Source organism: Tenrec ecaudatus, chromosome 10 (genome assembly GCF_050624435.1).
Source record: "Tenrec ecaudatus isolate mTenEca1 chromosome 10, mTenEca1.hap1, whole genome shotgun sequence".
NCBI classification, from domain to species: Eukaryota; Metazoa; Chordata; class Mammalia; order Afrosoricida; family Tenrecidae; genus Tenrec; species Tenrec ecaudatus.
Genome location: NC_134539.1, coordinates 158,321,073 through 158,348,863, shown reverse-complemented (window position 1 = coordinate 158,348,863; position 27,791 = coordinate 158,321,073). Strand labels below are relative to the sequence as shown.

General features: G+C 59.1%; 1 protein-coding gene across 1 annotated transcript; it reads left to right on the top strand.

The window, feature by feature from the left end:
* Window positions 1-285: 285 nt before the first annotated feature.
* On the top strand, window positions 286-19,139 carry CCDC57 (coiled-coil domain containing 57). The gene is made up of 15 exons (XM_075562412.1): window positions 286-407; window positions 847-1,360; window positions 3,582-3,690; window positions 5,101-5,202; window positions 5,634-5,791; window positions 5,901-5,975; window positions 7,321-7,521; window positions 7,989-8,147; window positions 8,429-8,591; window positions 8,862-8,996; window positions 11,068-11,314; window positions 12,783-12,935; window positions 14,112-14,215; window positions 15,304-15,489; window positions 18,865-19,139. Exons 2-15 carry the CDS (start codon window positions 876-878, stop codon window positions 19,120-19,122), a joined length of 2,535 nt encoding a protein of 844 aa, XP_075418527.1. The 5' UTR covers window positions 286-407; window positions 847-875; the 3' UTR covers window positions 19,123-19,139.
* The last annotated feature ends 8,652 nt before the right edge of the window (window positions 19,140-27,791 follow it).

Genomic DNA, 27,791 nt, shown 5'->3' with positions numbered 1-27,791 from the left:
CGTGCTCCTTGGTGGCGGGCACCCTTCTTGATCGCAAAAAGACATCTCTTGGGCAGGAAAACTGCAGGGAGATTCCACTGCCCTGGCTCTGGCCCTTCCTCCGGGGGTGCGGTGGCTGCTCCGGCCCTGCCGGGTTTGGGGCCTGGCCGGTTGACAATCGGGCAGAGAGCCCGAGTCCGGATCTCCCATCAGGTGCCCCTTCCCCAGCTCGGCCCTGCGTTCTACAGGAGTGGCAAGCCCCTCCAGTCAAGTAAGTAGATTTGTTTTTTGTGATTGGCCATTTCAGGGATGAACTGAACTCGGAGCCTGGAAGGCTACTGTAGCTCAGCGTCGCCACGTCGGCTTTGACTAGGGTGTACCTGAATGGTCACGTGTCCAGCGGGGCTGCCCACAGAAGCTCCGCCTGTGTGAGTTCGCTCACGTTCACTGGAGGGGCGGGCATGTGCATGGTAACACCTGAGTGGCGGGGCAGTGGGGGTGGCAGGCGGCCACGCCAAGCCCGGGCTGCCCAAGTGCCCTTCCGCTCTCACACACGGACACGTGCTCCTTCCACTGCTGGGCACCCGGGCCACGGCCAAGGCCGCCTGTCTCAAGAGGGGGCCGGGGTAGCCCGCAGCAGCCCCCCCATCGTGTGACTCCCAGGGTTGTCAGTGCAGTGAAGCTGGACGAGCGCCCCAATCAGGCGTGTGCCCAAAGCAGCCCCTCTGCCCAGCGATCCAGCCTGGGCGTCGCTGGACACTGTGACGTGGGTGGCCAGGGGCCCTGCCGCCGTCCCTCATGGCCCTGAGAGTGAGAGTGGGCTCCCTGTGTGCTCACCATTCCGAGCTCTCTGTCTGTGCCTTCCAGGAGTGCCGGCCCCTGGCCAGAGACAGAGGATGCACGCCCACCTGCTGCGAGGCCCCCAGTCTGGGGTGAGCTCTGCCCCACAGGCAGTGCCCAGAGCTGCTCTGGAGGGAGCGAGTGGGGAGTCTGGCTGGACGCAGCTGCCCGAGGGGCCGGCCCTGGAGGAGCTGCTGGTGCGCAAGGAGGAGGAATGGCGGTCACTGCAGGCCCGGAGGGCCCAGCTGCAGGGTGCTGCACTGGGGGAGGCGCAGGGCCGGCTGCGCAGCCTTCGGGAGGACTTCCTCTACAATTTGCAGCTGCTGGAGGAGCGGGACCAAGAGCTGGAGCGCTACGAGGCCGCCTTCGCCCAGGCCCGGCTGCAGGATCAAGCCCGGGAGGCGGAGGCCAGCGAGCTCAGAATTGAGGTGGCCAAGCTGCGCCAGGCGCTGGCCCATGAGACCCGGCACTCTGAGGAGCTGCAGGAGCAGCAGCGACAGACGCTGCGGGAGCACCGCTGGGAGCTGGAACGCCTGCACAGGTGAGGCCCCGAGGCCCACCCTCCGGGAGCCCCTGGCCCATGTGCAGATGCAGCTAGCTGAGTGAGCAGGACGGGGGTGCCTGTTCCTGGGCTCCAAGGCCGCTGAGACCACGGGGGCTCCACGGAAGGACTCGGTTCATGACAGGTCTGGCTTGTTCTAATTAAGCACACTCTCACGTCCCATGATTTAACGATGGGAAACGTGCATTAATTTCACAGGAGGTGGGCTGACTTTGGGCCAGGGCTAAGGCCCCTGCAGTCACACACCTGCCTGCTGTCTGGGTTGGGGGTCATTAACTGGGTGCAGGTGGGAAGACACATGGAGCCAGGGCAGCTCTTTGTGGCCCTATGAACAGGATGTCCCCATGAATGGGATGTCCCTGTGCCCACAACAGCAAAGCCTCTGTCCCTGATGAAGTCTTCAGTGACAGTCACGAGAGGGTCGGAGTTCACACTGGATGGGAGACGGTCGGGGTGGGGTGTGGACAGAAGGACCACCACAGCCTGCCCCGGGTGGGGCCTGTGTGCTTCCCTGGGCAGAGCGGACGGCCTGGGGCCCCTGCCTGGGGGAGACGAGACGGGAGGAATGTCTGCTGCTGTGCGTTTCCCTCCGGGGACGCAGCAGGCGAGACCATCTGTTCCCAGTTGTGCATTAGCATGTGTAGGCATGGGACAGGGCCACGAGTTGGCGCTGTGAGGAGGAGCTGACATGCCCTCGTGGGCAGGGTCCTACATCCAGAGCAGGCCGCCTGCGGTCGGGCTCCCGAGCTGCACTCCCGGGGATGCAGCGGTGTCACTCAATGCCGTGTCAGCCCCACACACACTTCCTGTCCTTTCACCCCTCAGCGCCGCCCATGCCACCGTGGCTCTGTATTAGGGCTACAGCCCGGCACCATCCACTTGTTCTGTCTGCGCGTCCATGGTCCTTCCTCGGTGCCGAGGTGTCCGGCCTCTAACCTCTGGAGGGGAGGCCTCGCCGGCCACACCAGCCCCGGCTGAGGTCTGTGAGGCGGGCGGGGACAGAAAGCTCCCCCGCCAACTTTCTTACCACGTCTGTCTGGCCTGTGGTCCATGGCACGCCCTTCCCTGCATCTCCTTTGTTGTGGTGGCCACAGAGAAGTCACAGACGACACACAGCTACGGGTTCAGTACAGAAGGAAGGGGCTTTGGTTCAGGACGCAGGTCTTCCTTTGGGATCGCTTCTTGGCTAGGCCTGCAGGCGGGCCTCTCTCTAGGTGCTTGGCCTCTCAGCCCCTGCTCTGCTCCAGCAAGCATTTTACAGCTCTTTACCTCACCTAGTCAGCACCCAAGGCACCCAGGCTGCAACAAGCCTCCAACCACAAGGCATAGGCACCCTGCTCTCTGACCCCGTGGGGCGGGAGTCACCACGTAGTCACACCACTTTCCCTGGTGTTGGGCTCTCCCCCTGGCTTCTAGGTCTGGGAGGTTCTCAGCGCAGGGGCCCCTCTGCTCCTGGCTTATCCAGACAATGTGCGCTCCCTTTCTCTACTTCTAGAGTTGACGCCTTTTAAGCCTCGTGGGATAAAAAATGGACCAGTCCTCTCACTAGGGTTCCGTGTACCATGTGTGCATTCTTAGCAGGCCATCCAGTCCCCATGATGGGCCATAAGCCCCTTCTTTGCGTGGTCCCACCCCGTCACTTTGTGGGCATCCCATGGCCGTGGCTGGAAGGCCCTACACTGGGAGCTCACAGCCTGCCCTCTGTGCGTGCATTGGCTCTGCCCCGAGCCCACCCACGAGGGCTTGTTCTCATCTCAGACTCCGTTGGCGTCTCTGAGGGTCTTGTTCCACGCGGAGACTCCGTTTGAAGTGCGTGTTCTATTGTTTGCCGAGTGCTTCTGAGATGGCTGTGTTTAAACGCCCGGCTGTCCCCACGCTCCGTCCCTGTGGGCCCGTCACAGTGTCTGCGATGGGTTCTCCTCGTCCGCGTGGACCTTCTCCTGGCTGTTGGTTCTGGCTCTTGTGTAATGTGTTTGTTTTTACTGTCGGGGCCAAGTTGGGATAGATACTGGGCGCCCCACCAGGCCCTTGCAATGCCACCTGGCTAAAGTTGGGCACCGCTGTGAGGTCACCAGGGTCCCCACCATGAAACAGGCAGGGCTCATATGGGCTCATTGCCTCCAGGGGGAGCCGGGCCCCTTGGCATGTGAAGTGACCTCATTTGGGAGTGTGCACTGACCTCTGTGCTTCGTGACTACAGCGACAAGGATGCCGAGATCAACCGGCACCGGGAGCAGTGTGAGCAGCTGCGGGGGAAGCTGGAGCGGGAGCTCGAGGGGCTGGACGGGGAGCTGGCTCTGCAGAAGCAGGTGTGTGACAACCCCTGGCCAAGCTCCTTGCTGTGCCTGGGACAGGTGGGGTGCGGGCGGTCAGGGTGTGCCTCACAGAAGGGGCAGGCTGTGTGGTCCGGAGGGAGCGGTGGTAGACACGTGAAGAGCCCCCATCCTCAGAGGAGAACCAGCACTTCCTGAGTTTGGAGAAACTACGAACCAGGCACCAGAGCTCTGCAAGGACTCAGCTAGAGACCCAAACCGTGGCAGCTGCTGCTTTTCTCAAAGTTTCTGTGCAGCTCTGTCCCTGATGGGAGTCTCCTCCCTCTGAGACTCTAAGCCTCTGCCGGCGCTGTGCGGGGCTCAGCTGCAGGTGGATGTCTTCTACCAGATCCAGGTTTACATGCAGATGTGGGTGAGTGCAGGGCTGTGTGTAGCAGGTGTGGACATGAGGGTCCTCTTTGCTCTGGGCTGGGGTTGTGGTGATGCACACTGAAGATAATGAGCACATGGGGGTGGGGGTTGTGATTCGCAGTGAGAGGGGAGCTGGTGGGAGGCACCCTGCTGCGGGAGGGGCCAGGCATGGGGTTGAAGTGAGGGTGCTGAGGACTGGCTGAGGGGGTCCTTGTTCCAGCGGTCACTTGCTTGTTAGAATGGTGGTGGTGGAAAAGGGGCAGCCGGTGGATCCCTGGCTAGGGCTGGGGTAAACACTGGCACAGATGTAGACAGAGAAGGCTGGGGCCACCCAGGAGGAGGATGACAGTGAGACTGGGAGCACTGGTGGGGTAGTGGCACCAGCTGGGGTCTGACCATGGGCGGTGAGGGGGACAGCAACCTGCTGTCCTGGAAGGCAGCTTGGCTCTGGTGGGTGCCCCAACTGGTTCCTGGGGCACCTGCCTCCCCCCACGCCACGCTGGCCTAGACTGGCGCTGTGGGCGTCGTATGGGGTGCTAGCCTCGCAGTTTAAGCTCACCAGCTGCTCCTTGGGAGAAAAATAAGGCTTTCTACTCCCACAAAGAGCCAAGATTTACAGTCCACGAGTCCATAGAGGCAGGTCCATTCTGTCTGTGGGTTCACTGTGTATTGTGAGAGTGGTCCTTAGAGTTGGGCAGTTGGGCCGGGTGGGGCTGCCCCTGCGGTCCCTGCATCCTGACGCCCCCATGAGAAAGGGCAGCTCTAACCACCGGTAGACCGCCCTCTAGGCTGCATGCCCCGTGTGAACACCAGAGTGCCCCCTCCACCAGGGGACAGCAGACCGCCTCAGCTGGTGCTGCAGTCACGCACACACACATGCACTGTGGCATGAGCATGTGCACACACACACAACACCGGGCATGGCATAAACACGCACTGTGGCACATGCGCACCCATGTAGCACCCACGCCGTGGCGCGCACACACGCATGCTGTGGCTGAGTGCTGCCTGGTGACCGGTGCCCTGCTCCTCCAGGCTCTCGTGGTAGAGTTTGAGGCCGAGCTGCAGAAGAGGGAACATGCGTCCAGCCTGCAGGCCAATGCCATGAGCCACGCCATCCTGACACAGGAGCTCAAGGTGAGGGCCAGGCTTGGTGGGCAGGTTGGGGGGCAGGGAGAAGAGAAGGGGGCACGAGGAGCACCACCAAGGTGGGGAGAAGCACTCCCTTGGGCTGACGCTGCTCAGGCTAACCCCGCTCTGTCCGTACCCAGAGCTGGAGAGCAGCTGGTGCACCGGGGGCAACAACTTCTCGAGGCAGTGCCGGCTGGGCCCAGAAGCTTCAGGCTCCCGAGAAGGGCTGGTTTCCAGCACAATGGCCTCCCACACACTGTCTCCAAGGGGCTGGGGCTGGCCCAGGGGAGTGTGGGCATGTTGCCACTGTTTTGTGTCAAAGCCCTGCTCTCCCATCTTGTCTCCCTCCCTCGGGGTGGCAGCGGATGGCCCTGTCACCCTCCAGCACCCCAGCTTGTCCCACGGTGCCCTCCATTCCTCACCTTCTGTCCCTGAAGGTCAAACTGCTGCGGAAGGAGCTTGAGGCCCTGAAGGAAGCGGGTGCTGAGGCCGCCCAGTGTCTGTGCAGAGTAGAGGCCGCCAACTTGGATCTGGAGCGCAAGGTGGTGCGCAGGGACCGGGAGCTGCAGGACCTCGCGGCCATGAAGGACGCCAGGTACTGGACAGGGACCTGGCCTCGGTCCTGCCCTGCTGCCTGCCCCTGCCCCAGGCTCCCTGGGCTGAGGCCTCAAAGGGCTCTGTCCCCTCCCGTCTGCTCTCTCCAGGATCAAGGACTTGGAGGGCGAGCTCCAGACAGCGCAGCTGACCCAGGCACGGGAGGAGGAGGCGCTCCAGCGGAAGTGAGGGTGCTGCTTGCTCTGCCGTGACTCGGTGGGCCATGCAGAGGGCCCGGCTGCAGTCTGAGCCAGCCGAGGTGGAGGCGGGTGCAGACAGGACAGGAGAAGGGGTGTGACTCCGGTTGGAAGAAAACCTGAGTCTGGGGTGGGTGATGGTCCTGGGGTTCTGAGGGTTCCCCAGCTGCAGTGTCGACTGTGAGAGGCTGTGTTACAGCGAGGCTGAGGGGTGACTGCCAGTGTCACCCACTTCCCCAGTGCATGCCCACCATAAGCTGAGACTATCCACCTCCCACCTGGGGGAGGGCCAGGGCGCATGGGGCGGGGGCGAATGCCTGGTGGTTGTGGGGACCACACTGGGCACGGTTGCCAGGGGAAGCCAGCCCCTAACACGTCATTACGGGTCCGGTAGGCGCAATTGTAAAGTGATAATAAGTAAAGATTATAGTAAAGTCATAGAGAGCATGAGAGATAAAAGAGATATTGAAATAAATGGAGTCAGACACATTTCATGGTTAGCATGCTCACCTCAGCCCCACTTAGTGGTCCACATGGAGAGAGCAGGGGATCTTTAATGCTAACCAAGGCTTTTATCTTCTCTGGGGAGTGCAAGCCCCCTAATTACAGGGGAAGATGTACATCACAGGAAGGGGTTGTGCTATAGATAATACAGTAGTGGGAGGGGGTGATCTAGGGGGATCCACGCAATAGGAAGAGGGATTGGGGGTACAAATGTGGCAAGATGGGTGATCCTAGAGTCAGGATGGCAGCTGGATCTCCATAAGACCCATTAGCAGTCCGGTATAAACCCCACCTACAGGAGCCAAGCTAATGATTGTAAACTTCAGGGAGCAATAGTCCATTGTCCCCAGCAGCAGGGAGCAGGCCCACCCCTGTGGTGGGTGAGACAGCAGTCTGGCAGCATTGCCTTCAGGGAGGAGGTGTGTAAGCATCCGACCTCCCCGCACACGTGGTGATTCTAGCACGTCCTATGCCCACTCATAGTGGCCCGAGTGTCCGGGACTGTGGCTGTCAGCAAGACGAGAAAGCCCTGTCTTACCCATGCAGCAGCTGTGATTTGAGCTGCGGGCCGCTCCAACACCGGGCTCCTCCCCGTCACACAGAAGGACATCTCTGTCACCCAAGCCACTTGGTGCCCCGACGGGTCGGCCTGGGACAGACAGGCACCTCTCCAGCCACTCACACCGCGTGGTTCCGTGTAGAATGAGGCATCCTCAACAAGTGTCCGGGCCCTGCTAGCGAGGCGAGGCCACGCCCTCTGCCACGGCCTATGCCTCCTGCAGGGCGGGAGGGTGGCAGCCCCGGGAACCCCGGCTCACTATGCTTCCAGGCATGACGAGCTGGACCGCCTGGCCAGGGAGCGGGATGGGGTGCTGGCCTCAGTGAAGGAGGTCCATGCAGAGCAGCTGCGGGCGTTGGAGGCCAGGGTGCAGGAGCTACAGATTCACTGCCAAAGCCTGGAGACCCAGCTGCACCAGGCCGAAGGGAGCCAGGCTGACGCTGCCAGGGACCACAACGCCAAGGTCACCCGGTAAGCGAGCGTGGTCCCAGCTATATTCCAGGAGGGTGAGGGTGAGGGCACGGGCGAGCCTGGCAGGGGGGTGGAGGAGGCCTCACTGAGGGTGGGGTGTGGGGGGTGTGTCTGAGAGTATGACTGTGTGTGTGTATGTGTGTGTGTGCGCGTGCGTGTGCGCGCGTGCGTGAGGATGAGAATGTCTGTGAGGGTGTCGGTGTGTCCGTGTGTGAGTGTGTGGCTGCAGGAACATATGCCTGAATGTGTCCGTGTATCTGTGTGAGTGTGTATGTGAGCGTGTTCTGTGTGAGCCCTGGTGTCTGCATGTGTGAGGGTACGTGTGAGTGACTGTATGTGAGGGTGTGCTCTGTGTGAGCACTAGTAGTGTGAGCATGTGGCTGTGTGTGCGCCTGTTCATGTATCTTGCTGAGGGTGTGTGAGTGTGTCTGCATGTACTTGAGTGACCAGACCCCATGCCATCACAGACTTCGAGAGGAGGCGTTGGCCCTGAGGTCTGGCTGGGACGCCCAGGTGGCTCAGCTGTCCCAGGAAGCAGTATCCAGGGACCTGCAGGTCCACGCTCTGCTCGAGGAGAACGCGAAGCTCAGAGCCCAGGCGGCCCAGCTGCAGCAGGACATTGACGGGTACTGTCCGTCGGTGGCCCTGGGCAGACGCTGATTAGTGCTGCGGGCACCTGTGGGTGAGGAGGGTGCAGCGGCGCGTGTCCCACTTGCAGTGGGCAGCAGAAGGCAAGGCTGCGAAGAGAGGTGGCCGCTGCCTGACACCTGGGCGGGCAGCAGCCTGCGGGGTCAGGTCCGTAAGGGAGGGGCAGAGGGGCCACAATGCCCCAGGGGACTCGGCAGGGCATGGCCAGCAGCAGCTCTGCCCCGAGGGGCTCAGCGTGGATCTGGTGCCCACTCCCCAGGTACAAGCAGCAGCTGGCGGCGGCGGTGGGCCGGGAGCAGAGCCTGGAGCGTGAGAAGGTGCAGCTGGAGCTGGACTGGCGCCACCGCTGTGAGGACGCGGAACGAGACCAGTACCGACGGTCTGAGGACCTGGTCCAGGGCCTGGCCACTGCCAGGGAGCAGGTGTGTGCCAGTCCCCCGAGGCCTCACACTGTCCTTGTGTGCTGCCCAGGCCCCCACCCGGGCTGGGCTCTCCCAGAGCTGAGCCTCACACACAGACTGGTCTGAGCAGCGTCGCCCTGCCAGCCAGCCTCCTGGAAGTGCTGATGAACTTGGGGGAACCTAAGCTTTGCCAAGTGGGCTTTTTCTGGGTGTGCAGCAAGTTCCTGCCTAGAGTGGGGCAGGCACAGGTCCCCCAGAGACCCAAGCTATGTGTCCCCCTCCTGCTCCCAGGTTTCGGCCAGACTCCAGGAGGCAGAGCAGAGGCTGTGTGACAAAGACGAGGTGCTGAAAGCTGTGACCCTGGAGAGAGACCAGGCGGTACAGGCCCTGAGAACCCACGGGCTCCTTCCCGAGAGGGAGACGCAGGTCAGAGCGCCGCGCCTGCTCTCCGCCACCCCCACCCTACCCCCAGCCCAGCGGGCTCAGCCCAGTGGCTCTTGCTTGGCAGTGGGGCTGATGGGGACTGCGCCCTGGGACTCACTAACTGACACCCCAGCCCTACACCTCAGTCTCAAGGTGCCAGGGCCTGGGGGAGCCGCCGTCACGGAGTCAGAGGGTGCGGGGTGCTCTGTGGGCAATGGGGGAAGAGTGGGAGAGGGGAACAATTTCAGGCCTGTCCGGTGTGGGTTTAATGGGGTGCACCTGCCCATGGAAACCAACCTCGTGGGTCACCGGGGCTCCCCATCATCCCTTACTTAGCAGACCCCTCTGGGGTGGAGGCTGTGGGCCTAGGTGGCAGGACCCCTGGTCTCGGGCAAAGGGCAGCACCCACAGGGCCCTCCGGTGAAGCTGCTGTCCCCAGGGGCGCACGAGTTGCCCTCTGACCATTGGTCCCCAGAGAAGACCCTCATCTCTGAGTGGCCGCCTGGCCATGGAGGGTGGGGTGGTGGCGGATCTGGCCCCTACCTCAGGGCCGGGAGCCCTCCTGTGAATGGCAGCTGTTGGGGTGGGGAGGTGGGCCCGAGAGCAGCTCTGGGCTTCATAGAGGTCGGAGCAGCGCATAGATTGGCTTGCAACCCTGACCCGAGTGTCAGCCTCCCCTACAAAGGCCTCACCCAGGGGGGCAGCATGGACGGGGGGTGGGGGCATAAGACCCAGGAGAGAGGCAAGGGGCCCGCTGGGGGTGTGTGATCACAGCGGGTCAAAGGGTGGGCAGTTACTTATGAAACACTCACCGTCCCAAGTGTTTGTGCAATACCCCCTCCGACGGTCCCCCCCCGCACCCGCGGCTTCACACTGGGCCCTCTCCCCGTGTGCGAGCCGCCTGCTGTGTGAGGCACTTACTGCCCCTTCTGTGCCGGCCCCAGGGTGGGCTCACACATTCCTGCCACTCCTGGCTGGAGCAGGGCCTGTCGTGCGTTCACCTTTGATTCTCAAGTGGGGCTCCATGTGTGGCATGCGGTGGAGGCATGTGGACAGACGTGGAGTGGTGCGACCCACGCCTCATCCATCGTATGGTGGTGCCGGCCCTCCCACACCCGGACCACCTCAGGACCACGGAGACCTCTGCCTCTCCAGCTCTGCCTGCCCGAGAGGCTCCTGGGAAGGTGCAGCCTGAGTGTGGCTGCAAGGCTGCTGGCTGCTCCTGTGTCCATGTCCCAGGTCTTTGGAGGGACAGGCGACAGCTGGCCCACCTGCTGAAGGCCCCCTGGGTTGCTTGCAGTCTGGGGAGAGCGTGACCGCAGCGGCCGTGCACATTTGCATATGCAGGTCCTGTGTAAATAGAAGCGCTTACATTTCTTGACTCCTGGGCCAAATGGCAAATATGTGTTGATCTCGACAAGACACTGCCAAGCCGACCTCCAGAGAGCTCCCACCAGGACACAGTTGCCCTGCAGCCCTGCCAACACTTAGGATGACCATTCGGAAGCCATTTGGAAGACAGGTACTGACGTCCTGTGGTTTTCACGACTCAAGAGATGAACCAGAGCCAAGCAAGTGTGAGTCTCTCCCCCTGGGTTTAGAGACGTCACCCATGGAGCACTAATGATAGTGGAAGAGCAGAGGAGCTGTGGGGGGACCTCACGCACGAAGGACGACAGCACAGACAGAGAAGGAAGGTGAAAGAGCCAAACAGAAACTTTCGAGGGGCACCCAGAAGACGAAGCAAAGCCCTGTCATGTCACGAGATGTGCGGACACCTGGGGCAGGACCCGATGGGGAGGCCACGCTTGGCATTTCCCAAGTTAGAAGGACTAAAGGAGAAAGAAGCCCACACCTCGCGGTGCCATGTGGACACAGGAGCATCAAGAGAAGATGGACGGGGCTGTGCCAGAAGGAACGTGTCAGCCTTTTCCGGAGGCAGCTCAGGAGCAGGGACTGGGGGAGCTGGGGAGGCAGCCAGGCTTTGTGTGGTCCGTTTTGCTGAAATCACAAGTTGGCCTGCCGGGGGGATAGGAGGGGCTGTTTCAAGAGAGTTTCATTCTCTGTTTGACAGACACGCATAGAGCACCGCGCAGAGGCAGCAGTCGGCCAGGACTCGGCATGGTGTGAGGTCCAGCAGCTGCGAGTGCAGAATGCGAGCTTGCGGAGGGCTGTGGCTGAAATGAGGAAGGAAATGGAAGCGCTGGGTGACCAGCTTCTCCCTGCAGCACAGCGAGGGAAGGCCAGTGACACAAGCCAGCCTGCACCAAACGCCGCAGCCGACACCGCCGGCACCACGACAGCAGGCGCCGCCATGCCCGGTGCGTGCGTGTGTGCGCGCGCGCGTGTTCACTGGCTTCAGAACGGGCCTGGGGCTCATCTAAATGGACATTCTCGTCCATAAGTCAAAGTCTGACAGCTGCTTTTCCTCTAAGAGGCAGGGTCTTGGGTCAGGTGTATCAACCACGGCTTTTCATCCTACATGGAAGGATAATCGCAAGACTGTGCACGGCACACTCAGGCCTGAGCAGGGCCGGCACCTTGTGCTGCCCCAGGGGGACTGGGGCCGACCGGGTGCCCTGTCCTCCAGGGTCATGATGTTGATGTGGTGCAGCTGAGGCAGGCGCCCGCCCGCCCCCCCCCGCCCCCCCCCCGTGCTTGTTCAGAGTGGAGCTTGCTGAGGGAACTGGGTGGACAGGCTCAAGTCTGTGACATGAGCCACGCCCCGGGCCTGCCTTGTGCAAAGATGCAAGTGGGGTTGAGTCAGCTGTGAGTACACACACTCCCCACTTACACCAGGGTGGAGTGCCAAGACCAAGAGGTTGTGTAGCAATCAGCATTGTACAAACACGGAGCATCACCGAATCCTGTCTCACCTTGTAGGATGACATAAGGGGAGTCAGTGGGGTCCCGCCGCGGTGACGCCCCTCTGACCAGAGCCAGCGCTGCTCGGGCTTCAGACCTGCTGTTCAGAGACACACAGTAGATAGACTCTGTCACCATCGCCCTCGTTGCAAATGCCACTTAGTAGGATGGTGGGTGCACGAGGAGTGGGTATAGACCAAAACCAAATGCATTGCCATCTAGTTAATGCAAGCCCGTAGTGACCTAACCGCCCCTGTGGGCAGTTAACTCGGTACCAGGGCAGAAGGCCCCGTCTTTCTCCTGCAGAGTGGTCGGTGGCTTCGAACTGTGAACCTGTGGTAAGCACTGCAGGGAGTGGGTGTATGTGCTCCAAAACACCAGGGCCAACCTGGAGAGCTTGGCAGCCCAGCTGGCCGCAGATGGCGCCGATGGTGGAGGGAGGGGCAGGAAAGACATGTAAAAGGCGGCTTTGGAAACAAGTGCTTTTTGCTCTGGAGGCGGAGGCCAAGGAAGGTGGTGGGCACCCCCCGCCTGGGGAGTGTCTTCTTGCGCCCCTGCCTGCTCTGCTCTATTAACGAGGTGTGCTATCAGATAAGTGCTGGAGCGCTGGCCAAGGTCGCGGTTCAAACTTACCAGCTCATCCCTGGGGGAAAGACGAGCCTCAGAAGCCCCACATCAAGCAGGTCTCTGTCAGAATTTCCTTGGGAGTGTGGGTTCGGCTTGTTTTTCTCCCAGGTATGAACTTAGGACCCACCCTGCCTAACAACAGAACGCCCCAGGTATGAAGGTTACGACTTAGAGGGAGCAGCCATGACCCCAGGAGAACAGGGAGGAAGAGGAGAGGGGCCGGGGGTTGGGGGTGGGGGAGCCTGGTATGTGCCCTCTCTCCAGCCTTCACAGACTTCCCTGCCTTTTTCTTGACAGATTATGTTCTGGCCCTTGAAGCAGAAATACAGAGTCTAAAGCATAAGTTCAAAACACTGGAGGACCAGTTAGGAGCCGCGTTAGGTCCTCCCCAGAAGCCCTTGCCTGAGGCGGACGTTCTACCCAGCATTGGTGCCACTGAAGACCCTATGGGTGAGCCCTCTCTCCTCCCTCCCCGGCCTGGCTCTGCCTGGTCCTCAGGCTGCAGAGAGCAGGCTGGGGTATGGTTGCACACCGTGGCTCCCTGCCAGGTGACCCAGGGATCTCGGCAGGGTCCCAGCCAGTGTGTCCCCTGGCTGCCTCCTGCATTTTACCCTGGCTTCCAGCTCCATCTTCTCCAGCACCAGGGACGTAGAGTGCTCTGGATTGAGAAACCTCTGTGCCTTTTCTGGAATATACTCATTGCTGGGTCTGGTATCCAAGATTTCAACTTCAAATGACTAGATTCAGGCCGGGCCATGGCTTCCCTTTCTCGGAGCGCCCACGCTGGGTCTGGAGTCCAGCTGGTCTGGCCTCAGGAATGCACTGGTGCTGCTGCTTGTTTCTGCGTCCTCGTGTGTGTGGATCAGGTTTCTGTCGGTGGGTCGAAGTCCACCCTGAAGCCCCTGCTCCTGGGAAGGCTTCACAGCGTGAACCCAGGCTTGTCTCCCCCAATAGCCAAAGGACTCTCCAGATTTCAAAATGGGCCACTTTAAAAATATTTTGCTAGGAACTGGCCCCTTTGATCTGGACGTTTTGAAACCGTGTGGCATAAAGTGCATGTGGAGTTGAGAGTGTGCCGGGGCTGGAGCTCACGTTCCCACACTCTCCGAGCCGGCTCCCTCCTTGGTCTGCGCACGCCACGGGCACACACCTGCGCACCCTTTTCTCTTGCTTAGTGCTACCAGGGGTTTGCCCACCCCCCCACCCCCGAAGAGAAAAAACAACCTACTGTGGTTTTGTTGGCCTACTTCCTCGCTGATGTCTGCTGGGACTGTTGTCCTCGTCTCTGACCTCATTTGGTTCTCTGGCTGGTTGTCGGAGGTGGGCATTGAGCTCCCTGACCCAGGGCCTGCTTGAGCTGCACCTCAAGCTTCCACAGGTGACGTTTTTATTCAGTGCAGCGTTTCCGTTCTCCGCGGCGAGCCCCTCCCTGGCCCGTGGGGTAGATGGACCTCTCTCAGTTTCCAAGGGGATGACTGTGGAGAGGCTGGCACCCTACACCAACACATGCACCCCACCCCAACACGGGGGAGAGCACAGAGTGCTCCTAGACAGCATGGGCCTGAGTGCCTGAGGGAGGGACGGAAGTCCCTCAGAGGCCACCCCAACACACACGCTTCTCCACAGGGGGCACGCCGCCGGCCCAGGTGGCACCCACTGTGCTGGCCATCAGGAAGCTCTCGGGCAGGGTCCGTCTGCTGGACTCCCTGGTCTCCAGGCTCCAACAAAAGGTAAGACCCACGGTCAAATCACATGTCATGCAGGCCGGCAGGCAGGGCCTCCTCGCAGGATGTACATTGGTTCAGCGCCGGCTGGCCAAGGCGCGAGTCCTGGTGACTGCGGCCATACCACAGAACTTCCCAGGCCAGCTGTCGTCTGGGTCAGCCGCTCTTGTGTGCCTGTGAGATGCATGTGTTGTGTGTGCATGTATGTGCCACGTACCATGGGAGCATGTGTGTGGTGGGTGAGTCTGTGCGTCTGTGTGTCTGCCATGTGCAGATGTAATAGTGTGTGTATATGTGTGTGAGTGAGTGTGTGCTCTATGCCGTGGGAACGCATGTGTGTGTGTGAGGTGTGAGTCTGCCTATGTGGGTGCACATGCAGTGTCTGTGGGGGGGTGCACAGGCAGTCAGACCCTGGGGGCCAGGGCCGCTGCTGGCCCCTCGGGCAACTCCTTTGGAAGTATCTTCCTCTGGAGCCCTTGTCCACTGTTAAATCACTTTGCTTGTCTCTTTGTTCCTGAGCTGTGAGAATTCTTGACCCAGAAGGCCCTTGGGGATCTCAGCTTCTCTCTTGTTTTGTGGTCGTCTTTTCTTTCTTGATGATGTTTCTTAAAGCACAAAAGCTTTTTCATTCATCGTGTGTTGGAATGTGTGATCAGGGACACCCTCCTGATGGTCTCAGCCCTTTCCCTCCCTGCCCTTGGTGCCCCGCTGCTGCCTGCACCTTTCCAGAGGCCTCACTTCCTGCCAGGGGTTCACGGTCAAGGACAGGGCTTGAGTCTCTTCACTGTCTCCCTAGCATCCCATGCTGACTCTGTCCTAGCTGCCCCGGGCCATGTTCCTGAGACCCGACACTCCACTGCATGGGTGCCTTGAGCTCCAAAGGAGTGGGTCTGCCCGCCCGGAGGAGGACTGTCTTCCTCACTTCTGACTTCCTGCTTCTCGGCTCTCTGATCTCCCTGGACCTGCCCCCCCGAGACCTCCCCTAGACCTGCTCCCAGACCTGCTCTCCCAACTGCTCCTGGGACCTGTCCCCCCAGACCTGCTCCCCCAGAATCCTACATTGCCCTCCCCTGATTCTCTTTCTGGGTACCTAGGTGCTGCAGGAGGCTGTCCCGGTCTGGCTGCACCGGGAGGTAGCACAGGTGCGTGTGGAGCTCTCGGAGCTGGGCCAGCAGGCAGCCGAGCTGGAGAAGCATCTCAGTGCTTCCCAAAAGGAAGGAGGGGAGACCGCACGCAGGACACGGCCACCAACGCCAGAGACCATGACCCTCAGGGGACAGGTGGGCACCTGGTCACCACGGTACTGGGTGAGGGATCCAGCACCAGGACCCCTGCGGGAGCCATGACAAAAAGCAGACTGGAGCAGAGACAGCCCCAGATCTCCTTGGAAGGAAAACCTGGGCAGCCAGGACAAGGGCAGCAGTGGAAACCCCCCAGGCTTCTTGGCCACCCCACAATCCTGCGTGTGTCAGGCCTCATCTGCCCTGCTGTCCCCAGGGTGGTTCCTCCCCTTGCCATCCCCAGCCCTGCCTATGTCCAGCCCCTGTGGGTGCTGCTGGCTCCAGAGAGGCAGGACCCAGGCTCTCTCTCCGCGCTGGTTAGAGTGGACTGAGTTCTTCCTGTGCAGGACCCTTGGTAGCAGCACTGCGCCGCCTCTAGTCACATGCCACAGGAGACCGTGCACCCTCCCTGGACAGCCTCACCAGAGCCCACAATGCTGTGTGGCCGTCTGAGCCCAGGGCATGAGGCCATGTGGAGTTCTGATGTGCCAAGCTGGTCACGGGGGTGGGGGGGGGGGTGGGTCACAGCATGGAGCAGGGTGGCGGGGCACATGTGTAGCCTCAGCTGTGCCCCACAGCACAGGACCTGTGGCATCCACACCTAGAGCCAGGTGGATGTGGCTCTTAAGGCATGACGATGCTCAGAGGAGGGCTCCCAGCCAATCAGGGCCAGCCAGTGATGATGGGAGAGGGGGCACCGAGGAGGAAGAGGGGCCACTGGCAAAGAAGGAGCTGGTCCCTGGGGTGGCGGCTCGCTGACAGTGCACTGGCCCATCCACAGGCACTGCAGGACGGCTCTGACCAGAAACAGCCTGTTTTCTGTCCCCGCCCCCACATCACCTCCAGTGGCTCCTTAGTGGCAAAGGAGAGCAATGCCTCTCTGGTGGCCATTGTCTTAAGCACAGGCGCTGGACATAGGAGCTCCACAAGCAGAGTGCACTACTGCCCCTGGTACAGGCCCACGCAGGAGGGTGTGCCAGCCAGGCCTATTCTGAGGGCCATGCTACAGGTGTCAGGACCGTGCGACAAACCCGGCTGAGAAACAGTCCAGCACAGCGACCCGAGGACCTCAGGGTCTGGTTTGCACCAGGCACGGTGAAGGAGTGTGGATGCGACACTGGTTGGTGGCTGTGCCGCTGCCACATGCCGAGGGGCTTCCTTGGTGAAGTGTAAGGTACAGAGGGGCACCGTGTCTCCAAGCCAGCTAACACACCTCACTGCTGCCCAGCTGACATGGTGGCCCTATCAGACAGGGCAGAACTGCCTCTGTGGGCTTCCGTCTCCCAAGGAGCCTTGTGGTTAGCAGCCCGACCCACAGGTGACCCGCTTCGCCACCAGGGGTCCCTCCAGTTACCTGGAAATGGTTCCGGGAACTGTGTGTGGAAGCAAATAGGTAGCTGCCGCCTTGCACATCTGGATGGATGGCATGTGAGGTCCTGCGACCCTCGACCCTTGAAACTTCTGAATTTGAAGTACCATCAGATAAAAAGCTGACACACACACACAGGAAGCGAACCCAGTGAAATCTAAGAACTTCCCTGCCTGGCTTCGCCTGCGTGCGTGTGAAGGCGTGTGTGCGTGTCAGTGCGTGCGTGCGTGTCAAGGCATGCGTGCGTGCGTGTCAAGGCGTGCGTGTCAAGGCATGCATGTGAAGGTGTGCACAGGATCCCAGCAGGAGACCAGAGAGAGGCTGACCCCATCCATGGTGCCACCTGTTCCTGGGACCGTGCACACTCACTTTGGCCACCAGAGGGCAGTGTGTCGCTGTCTTCCCCTGTGGTCAAGGTTGTAGGCTGCCCGCCCTTTGCTGGACTGCCTGTGACCTGAGGGTGCAGACCCGCTGCTGGTCCCGACCAACGGCTCCTCCGTGGAAGCAAACTCCACCTGGCTGTGTGGGCACCTCACCAAGATGCTGCTTCAGAGCCAGTGCTGTGCCACGCCACGCTGGGCGCAGAGGCAGAGGCCGCCACAGGGAGCTATTGCCTAGGTCATCCAGGCAGGCAGTCCTCAGGGGTAAACAACTTGATGAGATGGAACCCTGACCATCGGGGCCAGTGAGGGGCTGGCCTCCTGTGACCTCCCTGGCACAGCCAGGGGTCACCCAGCCTCTGACCCACACGGCTTGCCCACCTGAGTCTGCCACAGCCATGCCCACGCCTGGCCAACCATGAGGATTCTGCTTGTCCAAGGTGATGTTCGTTGTCATCTCTGCATTGTGAGTTTGAGTTTCACGCTCCCGGATGGCTCTCCTCATGTCAGCTTCTCAGCAGAAAGTCAACAGAGGTCCCCTCCTCATAGCCTCGGTCCCCTCCCGCACAGACCTTTGTCCCATCTCTGAATCACAGTCTTGACTGTCCTCCCCTCGTAGGCCTGGGTTCCCTTGTGTGTCTGTCTGCTCATAGTGGGCTGGCCATGATGCTGCCCCACCTCTAGCTGAGCAAAGGCCTCCCGGCTGCCTTTGCCCCAATCTGCCGCCAGCACTGTGGCTGCCCATCTCCATCCGTGCCAGGCTGGACCAGGGCATGTTGCCCTCTAGGAAGGAGCAAGTCAACCCCAGGGGAGGGAGGGAGTCCATGAGGGGGCCGCCATGAGGGCTGGCCGCCATGAGGGGACGACGGGGCCATGGGCTGTGGGGTCTCAGTCCTGTCTTGCTCCTGAGGGCTCAGGCTGGCCTTGTCTCACACACACCTCCCTCACTGTGCTACCCAGCATGTCTAGGTCCTAGCGCCAGTCCCCAGGAGGGCACGGGCAGCACACCTGGACACCAAGCAGGACAGGCTGTGCCTGCCTTCCCGGGACTTGGCCTTGGTTCCTTGTGCGGCAGCCGCTGCCCAATGGGAACAATGCCCCTTTCACAGGTGCTGCAAGTCAAGTCGGGCAGAGCCTCCCTGTGTCCCCTGGTCGCGCCCGACTCCACATGTCCCCACACCTCCCTCCTGGGCCTGCTTCTCATGCCCAAGCTCCCTGGGGCTCACCTACCATGGTGGGGCAGCTGGCCACTGGTGTCAGCAAGAAGGAGGGTGGCCAGTGCTGTGTGCCACCTGCAGTCTCAGTGGAGAACTGGACACCCATCGGGGGTCTGTGGGGTGACCCCACCCTTTTGGTGCCTGTAAGGACTGACTCCCTGGGCAAGAAAGCAGACCAGGCCAGTTGAGGCCCACTGCTCACTGGGAGCAACAGAAGCCAAGGGGCCCTAGAAGTGACATGGGGTCTGAGGGGAGGGCCCAAGACCCCACACGCGGTTCTCCAGCCTCTGGGCAAGCCCCACAGGTGTGCCTTTGTGTGTGGACTGGAAAGACTGTCACGGGTGCCGGGCAGAACCTGGGGGTCTGAGGGGGGCGGTGCCAAATGTTCTCTGTGTCATTTGTGCTGCAGGGCCCTGCAGGTGGAGAGCCCAAGAGGGCCAGCCCGCAGGGGCAACACCACACGCCGCACTCGCCAAAACTGCGACTCGGGCAGCAGCTGAGGACCGCGGCCCGGCGCATCCTCCGCCTGCAGCAGCGCAATGAGCAGCTGGTGGAGACCGGAAACCGGCTCAGAGCAGGGCTGGGACGGCCCCCGGGTGAGTGGTACAGACTCAGGGTTGGGGGTGGTGGGCTGCCCAGGAGAACAGAGCGGCTCATTGTGTGGTGAGGCCTTTGTGGGCCCGCCGGCGACCCCTTCCTGGCAGGGAGTGTGAGAAAGCCTGCAGGTCAGTGGGCAGAGGCGCCACCCATCCCCCAGATAAAGGCAGCAGTGTGCTCTGGCCCGGGCCCGGGGGTCCACGCCGTCCAGGAAACGGCGTTCACACACGGGCGCTGCCAGTTGCCCAACCCTCAGGCCCACTCTGCCCTCTGCACAGAAGCTGAGTAGAGCCCCACTCACAGCTGAGGTGCACCTCTGCAGTGCCAGGCAGCCATCATTGCTCGCCTCACTGTCCTCTCCTGTGGTCTCTGCCTACGCCACCTCTGCTCTGTGGGACCTCCTCTCACCGTAGATGTGAATTGACATGACACCCTACTGTCTCAGGGCCATGTCCACAGAGAAGGTCTTGAAGGAAAGTCCAGGCCAGTCGCTCCTCTTTGGAAGGACCAATGTCCTAGTGTATCTCGAAAGGCTGAGAGCATTTTGCAGGGGTCAGTGGGTGGCGGGTCCTTCTCTGTGCTGACCCTGGTCTTGGCTTCATCTGACCACTCTCCTGTCCCAGTGACCCCTGCAGGCATCGAGGGAGGGCTGCTTCTCGGGCAGGGAGCTCCTGCCCTCAGTCTGGACTCTGCTGCACACGGCTGAGGAGAGGGTCATGAATGACGTGTTCGGCAGGGTGGGCCAGCTTCAGGGAGCATGCAGCGGCATGCAAGGAGCAGGGACACATCTTCTGCATGCCTCACAGACACCGACTGTGTGGCTACCATGTGCCAGAGACTCAGAACTGAGACCCTTCTCCAAGAGACCGTGGTAAACATCACCCATCTCGTGGGAGCCCTTCTCTTGGGGCCTTGTCATCCCAGAGTCCACTCCTCCCCCGGAGGTAGGAGGTGCCGACACACTGTGTGCAAGCCTGGGCCGGCTGTGGGTGTCCTCCTCCCTTCCCCATGAGCTTCCACCTCCTGTGCCAGGCCAGGGCAGAGGTGGGCTCCCCTGGCCCCTCAGAGGCACTTCTAGGGCACTTACTGTCACCACCACGCCCTCCATACCCCCATCTGGACCTCGCAGCTCTTGGTACTCAGCTGCCCAATCTCTCTCTCTCATTGCAGCCTTTCCTCCCTCCCTCACCATGGCCCCTCCTTTCAGTTAGCCATCTCCCTCCCCTCACGGTGGCTTCTTGTAGCCAGCCCTGCCTTTGACCAAGTGCTTCAATGAATCATCCACCCACCCACCCATCCATCCACGTACCTCCCTACCCAGCCATCCATCTACACACCTACCCATTCACCCATCAATCTACTTACCCACCATTTATCCTTCCATCCATTCATTCACCCACCCACTCACTTATCCATTCATCTGCCTGTTCAGTCATTCTGCCTCCCCCTGCTCATCCATCCATCCATCCAGCCAGCCAGCCACCTGCCTACCCACCTAACCAGTAGTGGAGTCTTCTGCCACCCTCCTGTCACCAGACTCCTAAGCCCACTGGCCTCTCTGCCAGTGCCCTGGCTGCCTCAGGGGTCAGCTCCCTGGAGTCCCCAGGGGTCAGCTCATGGCCTTCTCTGAAGGTGTCCTTTGTGCCTGTCATGGCCAACTGTGTCAGGCCAGGCTGACTAAAGAAACATATCCAAAGACACTCTTATATGTGTAAGAGCTTCATGTCCAGGAGTAATTGTACTGGAATCAGGAGACATCCCAGTCTGATACTGGTCCACAAGCCCCTCCTCAGACTCACAGCCACCACATGCCATGATGCAGAGTGCAGGGAGACCCCAGGCCAGAGGTGCAGAGTCGTGTGGATGCAAGGGGCGTGGCTGCATCACGGCCCCCACAGGGCTCCGCGTGACTCATCAGTAGGAAGCTGAAGGCAGAGAGAAAGTAGCCCCCCTCCAGAGAGCCATTTATCTTGGGGCAACTCCAAATGAGGGCATCAAGATGCGACCTGTTTGGCAGGTGAAGCTCTACAACTGTACTTTCCTGTCATCAAGTCGAGGAGAAATTATGTCACGAATGCACCAGCTTTTAGGGATCTTCTTGTTACCCTCTGTCCGTCTGTCTGGGTCTCTCTCTCCTGGTCAGCCATCTTTGGACACATCTGTCCCCTCGAAAGCCTCGCTGCCGTGGAGCGTGGCTGCAGGGCAGTACCAGGTGTCTGTCATGTGGCCCGCCCTCCATGGGCACCGGTGCTGGGCCTGCCTGGCTGTTCCCCGACAGGCCTCAGCTCTCTGTCCATGCGCACACCACCTCCGTGACTTCTCCGACTCACCAGTGGAAGTCAGAGACACCCACTGCACCTACACATCAGAAAGCCAGCAGACTGGATCTCAGGACGTTGAAAAAAATCTCACAGGACAGCACCATGAACAAAGGGGACACACTTCCCAAGTTGACAGACAGCGGGCTGAGTGGGACATGCCACATGGTGTTGGCCAGGAGCCTAACGGGGGCAACCGTTTGGGGGACAGTTTGCCTGAATCTTCCAACAACACCCACAACCACAAGACCTCCTCAGAGCTTCGCCCCTTTTCAGTGCCAGACATTCTGGAACAGACCAGGTGGGCAACAGCCCGTAGGCACTAGCCCATGGGCACCGTCTGAGGCGCTGGGCTGGAGGTGCCCCAATAGCAGAGAAGCAGGCTGGGGGTGGGGGGGCATCTATGTGAGGGTAAGTGTGGGTGTGTTAGTCCGGGTAGACTAGAGAAACAAATTCATAGAGATACTCATATGCATATAAGAAAAGGCTTTATACCTGAGAGCAATTGAATATTGAGAAAGCATCCTAGCCTAGTTCATATCAAGTCCGTAAGTCCATATATCTGATACCAATCTATAAAGTCCTCTTCGTGAAACACATCAATGACACTGAATACAGGAAGATCGCAGGCCAGTGGGTGGAAAGTCTTGTGGAGTCAGTGGCATTGTAAGCATCTCAGTGCTGACAGGGGTCTCCATGTGGCTTCTCCAGCTCCTAGGGTTCTTGCTGTATCAGGGTAGGTCCCTGTGGCTTCTCCTCAGGGATGTTTCACAGGGAATAAGCAGTGAGAGAGAGAGACTTCCACCTCCAAGGAGGAAATACAGGAGTTTCCGGAATCCTCAGGATAAGGCCATGCCCACACAGAGGCCTCATTGGCTATATCCTGATAGAAAGCCTAAACTCCACCCCTTCACTCGCAGTCCTCTCAAATTGACAACAGATTATAGAACTACCACAATGTGTGTGCGTGGTGCATGTGTGTGTGTGTGTGTGTGGTGCATGTGTGTGTGTGTGGTGCATGTATGTGTGTGTGCGTGTGTGTGTGGTGTGTGTGTGGTGCGTGTGTGTGTGGTGTGTGTGTGCATGTGTGTGTGTGTGGTGCATGTGTGTGCATGTGTGTGTGGTGTATGTGTAAGGGTGGGCATATGTGCATATGACTATATGAGTGTGGGTATTTCTTTTTTTTTCTCTCTTTTTTTCCCCTCCCTCCCCTCTCCCCCCTCCCTCATGTGCCCTTGGTAATTTATACCTCGTTATTTTGTCATATCTTGCCCTATCCGGAGTCTCCCTTCCCCCCTTCTCTGCTGTCCCTCTCCCAGGGAAGAGGTCACATGTGGATCCTTGTAATCAGTTCCCCCTTTCCAACCCACTCACCCTCCACTCTTCCAGCATCGTCCCTCACACTTTTGGTCCTGAAGGTATCATCCACCCTGGATTCCCTGTACCTCCAGCCCTCATATGCACCAGTGTACAGCCTCTGTCCTATCCAGCCCTGCAAGGTAGAATTCGGATCATGGTAGTTGGGGGGAGGAAGCATCCAGGATCTGGGGGAAAGCTGTGTTCTTCATCGGTACTACCTCACACCCTAATTAACCCATCTCCTCTCCTAAACCCCTCTATGAGGGGATCTCCATTGGTCGACAATTGGGCCTTGGGTCTCCACTCTGCACTTCCCCCTTCATTTAATATGATATATATGTACATATATATATATACATATACACATATATACACATACATACACACACTTATATCTCTTTTTTTTTTGCATGATGCCTTATACCTGGTCCCTTGGGCACCTCGTGATCGCACTGGCCGGTGTGCTTCTTCCATGTGGGCTTATTTGCTTCTGAGCTAGATGGCCGCTTGTTCACCTTCAAGCCTTTAAGACCCCAGACACTATCTCTTTTGATAGCCGGGCACCATCAGCTTTCTTCACCACATTTGCTTATGCACCCATTTGTCTTCAGCGATCCTATCATGGAGGTGTGCAGTCAATGATATGATTTTTTGTTCTTTGATGCCTGGTAACTGATCCCTTTGGGACCACTCGATCACACAGGCTGGTGTGTTCTTCCATGTGGACTTTGTTGCTTCTGAGCTAGATGGCCGCTTGTTTATCTTCAAGCCTTTAAGACCCCAGTCACTATCTCTTTTGATAGCCGGGCACCATCAGCTTTCTTCACCACATTTACTTGTTCACCCACTTTGGCTCCAGCCGTTGTGTCGGGAGAGTGAGCATCATAGAGTTCCAATTTAATAAAAGAAGGTATTCATGCATTTAGGGAGTGTTTGAGTAGAGGCCCAAGGTCCTTCCGCCACCTTAATACTTGACCTATAAATATAGACACATAGATCTATTTCCCCATCCTCCTATATATATTTGCATGTACATGTCTTCTTTGTCTAGACCTCCATGAATGCCCTTTGACTCTTAGCTCTTTCCTCCATCTCCCTTGACCTTCCTCCTGCCCTACTATCATGCTTCATCACCACCTGGGCTACAGTATACCTCTTCTCTAAGCAACCTTACCCTTGATCATTTCCCACCAGGCCTGCCACTCCCCCTTCTCTACCATTTGGGGTCCCATGTTTTTCCCTTGTCCCTGGGTTTGTTAACACCACTTCCTTACCCCCCCACCCCAAGTCCCCCCGGAACTGTCGGTCCCGTTGTTTTTCCTCCAGATAGTTCATCCAGCCTGTCCTATTCAGACAGACCTGTGGAGTCACTAACATGCACGGAAACTAGACAGAGGAACACAAAGCAACAGTATACAACCAGACAACAAAACAACAAAAACAAACCACTGAAAAAGAACAGAACAAAACAGTTCACAAGAGAAAAGCTTGTAGTTAGTTCAGGGATCTTTGCTGGCCCTTAGGAGCATTTTCCAGTCCAGTCTGTTGGGGCACCACGCCCTGGCCCCAAAGTCCACTTTCAGCATTCCCTGGGGACCTTGCCACTCCATTCCCTTGCTGTTCCGCTGCACTCCCCCAGTGATTTGCCTCGGTGTGGTGGGATCAGGTCAGGTGCAATTCCCACACTGTGTCTCTGGTGCTGTCCCCTGTATCGCCCTTAATCACTGATTGGCATCATTTCTCATAGTGGGGTCAGCCATGTTGTTCTCTCTGTGGACTGGCTGCTCTACTCAGGAACATCATCATCACGGCCTGGTGGGCCAGGCTGTGCTCCACTCTCTCCTCCTGCCCCTTCATCTTCTCCCGTGTGCTCTGATCAAATATGTCCATCTCCCATAGCTGCAGAGTCAATGTCGTCCTTTGGAACAAATTCTTTTCGGGGGAGAGTGTGGGTATTTATGAATGTATGGGGATGTGGGCATGTGTGCATGGGAGGGGTGGCATGTGCATGTGAGGGGGGGTGAGTGCAGGTGAATGTGTTTTAATTTGTGGACATATGTGTATGTTATATGAGTGTGAGAGTTTGTGTGTGTGCATTTAAGGATTTCGGTGAGTGTGCATGCTTGTGTGTATGCATGCGAGTATGACCATGTAGGTGGGTTGAGTGTGTCAGTGTTCATTGTGTGTGGCGTGTGTGTGTGAGGGGTGCGGGGGAGGCATGTGTGTGGCGTGTGAGCGGGGTATATGTAAGTGGTGGCTCCAAAGTGAGTCGGAAGGTGTGTGAGCGTGAGAGGATGTATACATGAGTGTGTATGAGAATATGTGAGTGTAGTAGCGTATTAGGTGTGTGCGTGGCAGGCAGGGTGTGTCTGCGATTGTGTAGGGGCCGCGGGTATGTGAAAGGTTGGGTTTGGGCAGGACCGTCAGGAGGGGCTGACGGTCACCCACAAGCACAGGATGCCTGCTTTCGGGTGAGACCACCCTCCTGGTCAGATTTCTCTTCTCCATGTAAGCTGGGAGCTCATGCCTGCAGGTCTGCCTGTGTGTTTGCTGCCGAGCCTGTTCCTTGGCTTGGACTGTCAGCAGTAGGGGTTGCCCGTCACGGGAACGGCTGCCTATGACCAGCGTGCTCCCTTCGTCCTGCCAGGTCTGAGCTGTGAGAACTGTCCTTGCCTGCTGGAGGCCCGCTCTTCTCAGTGCCCCAGGGGTCCCCTGATGAGGCCTGCCTGCCTGTGCCTGATGGTGCCACCCCCACCTATCTTCTGGGAACAAGGTGGGAGTGGGCAGGTGACCCTGGGGTGCAGCCCCTCTCCATGTGGTGGGCGCCACACACCCCAGCCCCACGTGTGAGGAGCACTCGGGTCCTGGTTCCTCAGAAATTGGGCTTTTCCAGAAACCAGGGCAGGTCATTCTCAACAGACAGGTACAGCTTCTGTGTCTGGTGACCAAAGGAGGCTCATGTGCTCCAAGTGTCCTCCTGGCTCGTCCAGGACAGCAGGAAGGAGGCTAACTGGACACCCTCCACCCTGTGGCGCGAAGGCCAGGCAGACGCGCAGACACAGCCCAATCGGCCTATACTCCGCCCTGGGGGTTCTCCTTGGGGCAGCCCTGTGAGCCCATCACCGGCTGAGCTGTGGGCTCGCCCTGCAGAGAGCCACCTCTGTCCACCCCCCACATCAGCCAAAGCTCAGGCCGACTGCAGCATTTCCGAAGGAAGTCTGCCTGGTCTGGCCAGGGAGAGGTATGTGGCTTTTAGGCACATTTCTCCATCTCATTGTGATGTTTCAACTGTGAACTTGGTGGGGAGGGTTCACACTACATTGTGTGTGTGTGTGTGTGTCTTAGCTACAGGTGCACTGTCGCCTACATTCTCCTCCACCCCCAGCCTATCTCCTGTGTCTCCTTACCAGCTGCAGAGCCTACATCTGACCCATGATCCTCCTTGGCAGGAGTTTCCCCAGAGCTTATTCTGTGTAAACATTGTAGCAATTTTATTCCTGTGTTTATTTACTAACTAGATACAACTAACTTGCCAACTTCACTGGGCACCAGTGTTTCCAGCATGTTCTCAAAACTCTGTAGCTGTCACCCAGTCACTTTCAGAACATTTCCGTCACCCCAGAGGTGGGGGCCCGAGCCCAATACCAGCCACCCTTCTGCCCCCAGCATGTCTCTTCTGTGGATGGAGCAGCATGGCCTGGACTGTGTGTGCCCTAGGCCAAGCCCCCAGTCTGTGCGTGCCCTCTTTGCCCAGGTTCTGTCCAAGATGGACATTTAGAGGATCCTCATGTGTGACTGTGAGGGAACAGGCTGCTGTCTGGGTACACGTTTGTGCGTGCCTGTGGGTGTGTTTTGTGTGTGTGCGTGTGTCTCGAGAGCACGTGCACCCTGGAGCCCTGGGTGGCTGGGCCACATTGGACATTTAGAGGGTCCTCATGCTGACTGTGAGAAAGGCCTGCTGCCAGGCACTGTGTCCCTGGGTGGCTGGGTCCCAGGGTGGCACTGGGCTCCCTTGCGTATAGGGACCTCGTTCCTCTTTGTGTCTCTGCCTCCTTGGCCTGAGCAGCCCTACTGGGTGGCCTTGGGATTCTGCCCACAGAGTTTCAGCTCTTTGGGTATTGTTATGCCGTCCACTCAAAATTATTTTTTAAAATGCCCAAGTCGTCTTCAAGTGCTTCCACGATTTGACATCTTTATCTTGTAACCTTTGACTCATCAGAAATGGCTGTTGGTAAAAGAGCAGGCGAGCCTGCCCCTGAGGCTGTGTTTCTCCACTCTCTGTGGACGTCCCTCACTGGGCGCTAAAATGTGAGCCCCTTTACATTTGTGAGGCAACTGATTGGAACACCCATAGGTGGGCAGCTCTGCATGGAGCTGAGAAGACCCCCTTGGGGTCACCCAGCTGTGTCCTGGGGTAGGGGGACTCATGCCTCCCACATTACACTGACTGTGCGTGTGTCTGGGCCCCCGGCCCCCGCTGCTCATCGCTCCTGCTCCTGAGAGGGAGTGGTGCTCACTAAGGAGGTGGGGAATCCCCTTGCTGGCTCATGTGGAGAGTGTGTGCCAGCTGGGCCCCACTCTACCTACCGTAAGCCCTGGAGGCCACGGCCAATGCCCGCTGCTCTCCACACAGGGCCTCCTTGTGGTCGCTGCGCTGGCCCAGGGAGGTGCCAGTCACACGGCTGTATCTGGGTCAGAGACAAGGCCGCGCCTTCCTTTCCAGGAGAGCTGGGGGGTGGGGGGTGGGAGGGGGGATAGGCCTTGCCCTACATTCAGGTGTTGGCATCTCTGCTGTGGCGTTTCTTTCAGGGTGAAAGGCCTGTTACTGAGACCAGACTGAGGAAGAGCAGTTTCTCTTCAAAGTCACTCTCCCATTGTCCCCAGAGGCCTCCTGGGGGACCCCTCTCTTCTTAAGTCCCCCTGCTCCCCCACTCGCAAGCTGCCCTTGATCTGCTGTGTACTGCCTTGTGTCTAAGGGGGGCTTGGCTGTTTCTGCACTTGGATTCTTGGTTTACTTACTACCCTGGGAGACGCCCAACCATTCTCTCTCTGAATACCGCTG

Excerpts from the sequence above, each read along its gene's own strand:
- CCDC57 (XM_075562412.1), top strand. The coding sequence starts at position 876 with ATGCACGCCCACCTGCTGCGAGGCCCCCAGTCTGGGGTGAGCTCTGCC. Across the intron at positions 8,148-8,428 it reads CTGCAGCAGGACATTGACGG|GTACAAGCAGCAGCTGGCGG; the intron begins GTACTGTCCGTC and ends CCCACTCCCCAG. Across the intron at positions 15,490-18,864 it reads CCATGACCCTCAGGGGACAG|GGCCCTGCAGGTGGAGAGCC; the intron begins GTGGGCACCTGG and ends TTTGTGCTGCAG.